At 39.6% G+C, this 9987-nt stretch overlaps 1 protein-coding gene across 1 annotated transcript in view; it reads right to left on the bottom strand.

Annotated features, from left to right (window-relative positions):
• Positions 1–1123: 1123 nt before the first annotated feature.
• Sema1a (semaphorin 1a) overlaps positions 1124–9987 on the bottom strand; it is a 24088-nt gene continuing 15224 nt past the window's right edge. Inside the window, exons 5-10 of the mRNA XM_011499891.1 lie at positions 9574–9922; positions 8481–8806; positions 6467–6757; positions 4331–4541; positions 3093–3613; positions 1124–1849 (exon numbers count right to left, since the gene is read on the bottom strand). Of these exons, the coding sequence (XP_011498193.1) occupies positions 3328–3613; positions 4331–4541; positions 6467–6757; positions 8481–8806; positions 9574–9922 (1463 nt within the window). The 3' untranslated portion in view covers positions 1124–1849; positions 3093–3327. The remainder of the gene's footprint in view (positions 1850–3092; positions 3614–4330; positions 4542–6466; positions 6758–8480; positions 8807–9573; positions 9923–9987) is intronic.

The following is a 9987-nucleotide window of genomic DNA, read 5'->3' as shown; positions in this document are numbered from 1 at the left end:
TTCGTAATGAAAAGACGTCGCTCTCGAGAGCCTCTGGATACTTCGAATTATTTATACGTATACACACACGCGCGCCCGCTCGTCCGCGCCACGCACACGCGCATAACCGCATACGTACTCGTGTGTTTGCGTGTGCGTGTGCGCGCGCGCGCGTGTGTGTATACGTATGCCTACGTGTGTGTACATATGGATATAATCTAAGATACAGGTAATTAATCCTTAAGCATTAATGTACAATTTTTATAATATACAATTTTTTCAAATTATCGAAGTTACGCTCTCAAGACGACCGAGCGAAGCGGAAGTAATTAATAACATGCAATTTTATCGCGCTCATGCGGAACAATAATTTACTCAACAATCTATACTTGGATGCCTATTATAAGCTTGTATACTTTAATCAACAATGCATAGGTACGAAATGAGCATTAAGTGCAAAGTGAGGCAGAATCAAAAATAAAAACGAGCTCCTAAATTTAAGATTGCGTTATTGCAAAAAATCGGTTGCTCTGTACCAACGGCATCATTACTCATAAAATCTATATTTACAAGAAACTATTGGAAACTATGCTTAATTGCTGGCAATTATCGGTTGCTAAATTTTCTCCCTGATTATCGTCGTTCTCTTAAACTTGCAGCTTTTCTCTTCCATACAAAGCTCACTGGATTAACCATTACGAGGAAATGAAGGAAATGATAATCACTAAGAAAAATACGTAAAATTTACATGACAAATGATTATAAGCAATCCCGACTTATATCACGGAGCACCATCGATACCCTCAACGCGACAGCGACATCATTTCACCATTCGATCAAATGAAAATAGTTGATTTCTTAATGACTAAGATGTATTATAAAGATGATGTATATAATCCTCATTTAATTACAAATTACAACAAGTTGATAAACAAAGCGCTACAGAGTCGTGCCTTTCATTCCATCCAATATTAAGCATTCAACGAAATATTAACATTAAGTACAAATGAAAGGCAAGGGTTCCGACGAGTAAAAAAAAAACGTTGAAAAATCGACTGCTGGTATAATAAGTAGCCGCTGAAGAAAAAAAAAAGAAAAAAAGAAAAAACAAAAGGAAAAAGAAAAAAAAGGAAGAAAAGAAAAAAAAAACCGAAAAGTCGCAACGAATGCTTATCGAAAAGCCAACGTCACTCGCCACCGATGGACTTGCAAGTGACACTGTAATCGCAATGTTGCTCGGTCGATAACAAACGACTCTCTTCCATTGCACGATGAGAGCGGCCCGCGAGAATCTAAAGCGAATCAAATGCAAGCAGAGCAGCCATACGCTTAATATCGCGATGAGGCAACCGCGGCTCGACGCCCCAGCCTCCCCGCCCTACCTCATCCGGTCCCACTCGCCGAGCGACCAATACCTACCCTCCGAAATAAAAATACTTCGCAATATTTACAAAAGTCTGAAGCGTAGGGGTGCGGGCGCCCCGGCTCTTGGTAACGTGGGTAATGCGAGGGGGCTCGGGGATGCGGGAGAGTAGCGCCTGACCGCGTCATCCGCGGCTCGTGCAACGATGCGCGTTATTATCATTGGTAGTTGTGGCCTCCAGGAGGCCGAGCTCCTCGTACGTTGTCGGCTGGATGTAGGGTGCCTCAGCCCCTTGCCACTATGATCGGTAAATGTAGCTGCAGGGCGGCGTGGGCGGGGGCGGCGATGAGCCCCCACCGCTCTGGACGAGGCTACTGCTGCCCTGGCCTGGCTGATTGCCGCTGCCCAGGGGTACGAGGGTCGGTGACGGCGAGGAGGAGGGCGGTGACGGCGAGCTCGAGGACATGCTCGACGGCGGCGACGGAGACTCCAGGGCACGACTACCACCTGTCGGCAATTACATAAAAGCATTAATTATCAGCAGCTATCGCTCACTAGTTAGTCGTGCGTCGTCGGTTGGTGGATGTGGGAGGGATGCGCGGAGGAGAAGGTAGAAGAAATATTTATTCTTGAGTAGAAGTCATTGTTGAGTAAACACATTGTCCGAGGGAGATTGTAGGTCGTGGAAGCATAATTTAACGTTGAAATGACAGTTTGGAGAGGTCGAGTGTGCGCGTGGAAAGATTATGATTTATAAATGATGACCTCGGGCCAAGTCGCGCTTCGACATGTACATTTTGCTTCCGCTCCAATATGATATTGCTGGTGAAAAAAAAACAAAAAAAAAAAAACAAAAAAAAAAGAAGAAAAAAAAAAAGAAAAAGAAATGCTTAAGTCAATAAAAGTTAATAAGCTCGGAGTGTGTATTAAATTGAAATATGTTACTGCCCTTGGGCCAATGGTTGCTGCACGAAACCGCGAAATGAGCGTAATTGAACGTTAATGTACAATGCACTGGTTATTTCATTAGAATTTTAAATGAAATTTATGAATGCTTAGAGTCGAAAAGTATTCGTGCTTCCTTTAAAATCTACATGTTTGTTTTAAACATGATATCCACGCATATAAAATTTTATTATTTTTTCTTTTACATATAAATAATAAATATCCTTATTATGTACAAATCAGCATGGAATAATTATTGACTTGAATATAATTTGGATTTGAATGAAAACTTACGGATACCATTGGTGTGTTACGTATTTTTCAATCGTCAAATGTACAAATTCATTAGCCTCACATTGCATATTAGTCTCACACTGCATATAAAATATATATATATATATATATATATATATATATATATATATATATATATATCAGAAATGTATAATTACAAATGCTTTTAATCGTTAACTTTTAACTTATTAACGCAGCACGATGTAATTGTCGCAAATGTTGCAATAGCAAGCGAGCTCGTTTGCATTTGAGAGAAAATCCCATTATCGAATAAATTCGAATGACTCGATGATTAATCGAATAAGTAAATGTCCCTTGGCACGTGCACGGCAACCCGGTTGTCTTTTATGCCTCGTGTGCATTTGCACGCATACGTGAGAAAGCAGAGTGAGAGCGAGAGCGAGAGTGGGAGTGGGAGTGGGAGTGAGAACGATAGTGAGAGAGTGAGAGAGTTATCGTTGCGAAGAAGGCCCCTTTAGTATAGAATGAGAAGGCAATCGCACTTACGCACCTAGTGCCATATCACGGGCCGAGTGACCCTGATGATGGCCGTGATGATGGTTGCCGGACCTGTGGGACGAGCTCCCGTTGCTGTTGTTGCCGCCGTTGTTCCTCGAGGTTGGGGCCGTCTGTTGCCGGTGCTGATTGCGCGCGGGCCTACCGAGGCTTCGGTGTCGGCCCGCAGCGGCCACCTGGGCCGCCTGGGCCGCGGCCGCGGCGTTGCAACCCCCCTCCTCGCTCGTTTCTCAGAGATAGACCTTCTTGACGCTGCGCGTCGTGGCGAAGCCGTCGTTGCGCCGATAAGCGTTGTCGCCCTGGTGCGAGCGCAACGTACCGAAGTTGTCGGCTCGGGTGCTGGGCCCGCGGTAGCCGTAACCCTCTGGAAACTGAAACAGCGTCTCGGCCGGGGTCGGCGGTGGCTTGCGCATCGTACCCTTGGGCGAGTGGAGTTTCGGTGGCTGGGGCACCAGCACCGGCTCCGCGTACGTCACCTCCTCCTGGGGTAGCAGCTTTGGCTCCGGGGCCAGCCGACTGGTTCGCCAAACACAAAAAGTCGCATCGATTAGGCTGAATTCGTCGCGATTGACCCGCGGCGACATTGAGACACTATTAACGGCGAGGGGGGAGGGGGTGGGGAGGCATTGACTTTTAAGTTCGTCGGTAATGTATCTCTGGCTCTTTTTTACTCGCGTATTATTATTAGCCCTTGGGCTATTAGCCCTAAACTCGGAGAGGCGATTATTAATTTTAACGGTTGCGGCCGCTCCTAACCCTATGGCGTTTGGCACGAGGATTCGCAGATTCAACTCAAATCGAGCCCGACACCGTGAAATAAACGTCCTTTAGCTGCAAATGTCCAACATGGTGCTCAACACATTCCACAAACCGACCATTAATAAACATCCCCGATCAATACAATTAAATAATCGATAAGGTAATCTGTATTTGAAACTGTCGCCTGGGGTTGCTAAGACGGCCACAATCCCGGACGAATAGAAAAATTAAACAAACGCCAATTCAATTAATTCAATCAAAGTGTTCAAGCTTACATCTAAAATGCCATTAATGTACCGACCTCGAGTTTCCCCATTATTTGATCGGATATTGATTTTGACGGCGATCGTTGCAGCAAAGCTCGCTAATTAATCACACACGGATCTGTGAGTATTAAGGATAAAAAGGCGAGCAGCCCGACAAGGCGGGGGCCGGTAGGTTACATCAGTACTGATAAATCAGGCTGCTGCTCACCTATTGACATTTTGGCGCTGCTCAAAGTACTCGTACTCCGTGTCCGGATATGGTAAGTTATCGTCCTCGTCCTTTCTGCATTTTCGGCCGCAAAGGTAGCCAGCCGTGAAGCCGACGAGGAGGGCTGCGAGGGCACCCGCTACCACCGCCATCACCAGAGTTTCCACGGAGTATTGGGGTGGCGGTGAGTCGGCCGCAGACACCTCGGGTCCTAAATCAATTGCGTTTGCGTACATTAAAATCGTAGCCCTTTGATGAGCGTCTGTTATTCCTTAGCAACTAATCGTTCCAATGACTACTGTCGATAATTGCTTAGTTTGAGTAACGCTCGAGCTTACTTTCAACGTACCTTCCAACTTTGTATTTAATCAGTGTTTCATCAAGCGTGTATTTGTTGTCGTCTAATTGTTTAACGATGCGATTAATGGCTAATGGCCAAAAATACCATTAATCAACGTTTAATTAATTTTTGCAAACTAAATTTTTGCGTTCATAAATTTTCCATCGTGAACTATTCAGTCGATGACTTTGCATTGGATAATTATTATATCCAAGCGACTCAGTGGCCTTTTTATTGGATCTTAATCTGATCACGTGACCATGAATATATGCGTCTTTTGTTATGAAAAAACGTTATGAATAATCTGCTGAATGAAATGCTTATTCTGTAATTGCCATTTGTCAAAACTATGTGGAAATGGCAATCTATTAAACGATATGTAATGCTCGTCGGATGCTTTTGATCGAGTTACTTTAACCTAATTTTTTACCACAATTTGGTATCATTTTGACGTTTTTAAACAACAAACGTAATCGAATGGAATTTCACTGGATTGCTTTTAATTTTAATAAACATCACGATATATTACGGTGACAGATATCCCGTAGTTTTGCTTACTGTACGAAATATTTCAAGAATATATGAAGGTTCATGCGATAAACTTATCGTTACGATAATTCTTAAACAGTTAATATTACAGTTTGAGAAATGAGAATTTTGAGAAAAAGCCAATTAACTTTTGTGAGTTTGTTTCTTATCGTTTACACGCTTTGATTAGACTGCAATTGCACTTATAATCTATTTGCATAATATCTCCACATAAAATATTTAATATAAATAATTACGCGTTAATTATCATGTTCTTTTTCATCGTGTATTAATATAGAATTTGATTCCATCGGATTTTGTAAGAATGATCTTTTCATTTTTAAATAAAAATTTCTCCGTATGACGAAGTGAAAAATACAGAATATTTTCTTAACATTTTTTTAATTAAATACTATATTCAGCTTAAAAAGGCTTATATTAAAACGGAAAATTAAAATAAAAAATCTTTAATTCTTTTCGAAAAGAAAAGGTAATATTTACGGTATTTTAGGCAAAGAGTACATTACAAATATACAGTCAAGTACAGTCAAGTTTAAAGTAAACATCTTCTTTATATTCAAATATACATATCGTAATTATAAATAAATAATAATATTACTCGATTGCTACTTTGGCATTATATTATTATTAATTTCTCCAAGAGAAAAAAACATTCATCTTCACGCGAAATTTATACAATGTTTATTCTACTATCGACCAAATAACGAATATAAATAGTCACTATAAAAAGTGCACATTTTTGTAAAATCGTAGTATCGTAAAATCACATTCGTATACGGGCACATTACGTACAAAAAAAAAAAAAAAAAAAAAAAAAAAAATAAGAAAAAAAAAACGCACGAGAATTTTATCCTCAAACAACAAATAATAATTAATGAATTTCTGTATTTGTTGATTCGACTGAAAATCTTAGTGAATAATCTATGAATAATGTTATTAAAAAGCCGCGTCAACTGTTCGAATAAGCATTAAAGCAATAACCGATGTTCCGTGAGAAAGTTTAACCATACGTTGCTTACATGTCGGACGAGCTGAGGCTTTCGCCGCGACCAGCAAAACTTTAGCTGCCAGAACGAATTATTTGAATACTGGCATACGTGGGAGGACATTGTCCTCGGTAAAGTTTGAAAATTCGGCCTCTGACAACCGTAGGGCACTGCGCCCACATACAAACACACAAACACACAAACGCCACGCACACAAGCAATTGTAATTGAGAATGCACGGCCGCCACGAATCACACTCACCGGAATTGCTCTGCTCCTCGTCCTGCATGATGTTGATGATCTCACCGTTCTGGCTGTCCTTATTCGAGACCATCGAGTCCTGAGGGAACTTATTCTGATTGGCGGATATCGCGCCGACGCTGCTCGCATCCTTATTCAGGCTCTTCCCAGGCGGACAAGAGGCGTGGAGACCTGTCGAGATGCTCTGTAGGAAGCGACTGGCGTCGGTCGCGCCCGGGCCCACGAGGGCCCGACATTTGCCGTCGATGCGGTCCCAACCGCAGTAGGGATCCTGCAGCGCCACGCATTCGCCTGCGGAAGAAAAAAAGGACGGTCAGGAAACAGCCTTTAAATCATTCGCTATCCTCCATTTGTTACGTCTCCTTGCACTTGGCTATGCCATGCATCGCTGCAGGCTACTTCACTTCATCATAACAAACGGACGATTTTACTTCGTTCAAATTTTTTTTTTTTTTTTTTTTTTTTTTTTTTACGAGCTGACTCCTGCATTCGCAAGTCTCGCGCTTTCAAACCTTCCGCTCTTCATAACATTTATTTTATATAATAATTTATTTATATATGTTAAATAAGTTAAATTTTCGGCATTTCAATCATTGTATTATTGGCCTGACTAGTTATTAATGTGTTTTTTCTCTACTTCATATTTACAAAGATGATGAATAATGTTTGAAGCTCACGATTAAGAATAATTTACAATAACTAATAGAAATTGATATTATGAAGCATCAATTTAAGTATTTATTAATCCTTCCTTCAAAGAATATCCAATCCACTTCCACTTTAAAGTTTCATAATATTTAAATGAATGTTCTCTAATTCGGTAGTGCCGCTATTGTCTTCGTATTCAAAGTACAAAAACTTATTACAATAGAAGTAATGAAATCTTATATAATAACTTGGATTTTAATATGTCTTTAAACTTCTACAGCCAAGTTAATAAAAAATAAAATAAAATGTTTGGCTTAGCATTAGAAAGTGTGAACTAACTAGAATTTCTCTATTTTGTTTGTAAAACGTGATTAAATTAATTAGTAATATATCTCTATTATATCTATAATAGAAATGATAATCAGCAATAATTTATCTCTAAATGTTAAAGCAAAAATTTTTAATTTATTTCAACATTTTTCGGCAAATAAAGTTCAATATTAAACGAATCATTTAAAAGTAAAAGTTATTCTTTATTAATCGACGTAAAACACACATAATTAAATCCCAATGATTATTACTTTAAACATCGTCTTTATTTATCTTACTTGCTTCTCTAATATCAGAAACAATATTCTTTCAAAAATGAAAATAAATAATGATAAATAATGATAACGAATAAAATATTTTAAGTAAAAATATTCGTGGTAAATTTAATTTTTGGTAAGAAAGTATTTTTGTGACAAAATTTATTTATTATTTATTCCAATATCTTTTAAATTATATTATTACAGATAAGATATTTCACAATTGACACGAATCATTTGTCTATTTTATCTAAAATAATTTTGTCGAATTAAAATGATTCTATTCTAATAATCAATTTCGAAAGTAATTTAATTAATTCTCAAATTGGAATATCATATAAAGAAATAATAAATTAATAATACTTTTAAGAGCTGAAGGATCGAATCATAATAATTACATTATTAAAAGTGTTGTAAAATATCTTAATGGGAAAGAAATTTATTATTTATACTTTTATTTATTTAAAAAGATCCTAAGCAATAATTTTGTTCATTTATTCAACGTTAAATTACTAGTTGTTCCGTTAGAAAGGGGCTGTGATTTTGATTTGTTTCTTAAAACTTCACATAAGGACAATAGTAAAGCGCTAAACTTATTAAACGACTCGAATTTGCATGAATTTCGACAATGGCAATCACGAGTTATGAAATATGTAAAGCCACGAACAGTCTTTGCAATGTCGGGCCCCTTCTCTTCCCAAAATGCACACACGCGCCCATCCTCATCTCCCGGCCTCGTGTCAATGTCTAGGGAATATAAAGGAAGACCGATCACTTACCACAAGACAATATCCTTTCGCTATAGCAGCGGTGCAGTCTAAGGGCCTGAACCTGACTGTCGGCGATGACGACGAGCCTCCCGTCTTCGAGGCCATCTCCTGGCTGTGTAGCCCTCACGACCTTGATGCCGCGCACCGGTATCGTAGCCGGGAACGCCTGGATCTCTTCGATCACCACGGGGCTTACTTTGTCCTTGGAGTCCGCGGACTCGGCGTTTATTGCCTTTATCACTTTGCCGTTATCCGTGCCGATAAAGAGCACATCGTAAGTCTTGCCCCCGGGCGTTTTCACTTGCGGGTCCACCGTGATTTGCGTGAATCTATAGCTGGAATTTCCATTTGAATAATCAGCGATACAATGGCTTCATTTATCATGGACTTTCTAAGGATTGCAATTTATCGAAATGTGTCGTGCATAAGCGATGACTATATTATACTTATAATAATAATTATTTCATTGGATTTCCCCGGGCATTTAGACAGTTTTATAAAAAAGAAGATGTAACGATAATGATAATAATAAATAATAAATAATAAATAATAAATAATAAATAATAAATAATAATAATTTCTCGACAATTGTAAAATTTATATCTTTTATACGAGTTGTGAGAAAAGTCAGCGGTATTCGAATAAACATGTATTTTTGCATTATGCGCATGAAAATGTATTTCCAACAACATTAATGTTTGATGCTCTCAGTCTTTTCAACTCAAAGTTTACAGCTAACTCAACTGGGACTTGTGTGCCGATCGTCTTTTTATTTAATTATACTTTTTTTTTTTTTTTTTTTTTTTTTTTTTTTTTTTATAGTGAGTGAATAAACGGGTGAGTGAATATTCATAAGACTCTTGGAGAGACGAGGAATAGTTTAATAATAACTAAAAGAGACCTTACTGGCCACATTTCTCATATAATTATTTATAAGTGCTTACTCTTAAACCGTCATTTCCCTATGACTTTGGGCAGATATTGTAATGGGAAAAAGTACAACGATAATTGGGTGCTTAAAAAGAGAAATAAAGAAAGATAAAGAAAAAAGTACTTGCAAGGAAGTAGGAAATGCATGGAGTAAAATGTCTCTATCGCTTACTGAAAGCTCGTGCGTATGACAATGGGCTGACCGAAGAAGCTCCTGACCGACTCGTCCATGAGGGAGTGACTCTTGATGAAATTGAGCGTGAGGTCGGGCAATGTGCGCGAGTCATTGGCGCACTGTCCGGGCCTCGGGTCCGGCACCTTCGAGCTCTGCACCGGCAGCCAGTTGGAGTTGAGGGCGCTCTGCTCCTTGAAGTTGCCCTCGAACGTGTCTGCGATGTCCTGGAGGGAGAAGGCACAGACCGCCGAGCCGCTTATACTGTTCACCGGGGTGGTAAATGTCCCGTATATTAGCTGAGCCGACACGCCGCCGTAAGTGCCCGATATCAATTCCGTCGTAGATTCTTCATTCAGAGAATGGCCGATATTACAATGTGATGGTGGAGAGTTGGGGGGGGGGGGGGGCCGG

The sequence above is a fragment of the Ceratosolen solmsi genome, unplaced genomic scaffold, assembly GCF_000503995.2.
Source record: "Ceratosolen solmsi marchali unplaced genomic scaffold, CerSol_1.0 scaffold41, whole genome shotgun sequence".
Taxonomy (NCBI): Eukaryota; Metazoa; Arthropoda; class Insecta; order Hymenoptera; family Agaonidae; genus Ceratosolen; species Ceratosolen solmsi.
The sequence above is the reverse complement of the archived record's forward strand: the minus strand, read 5'-3'. Positions and strand labels throughout refer to the sequence as shown.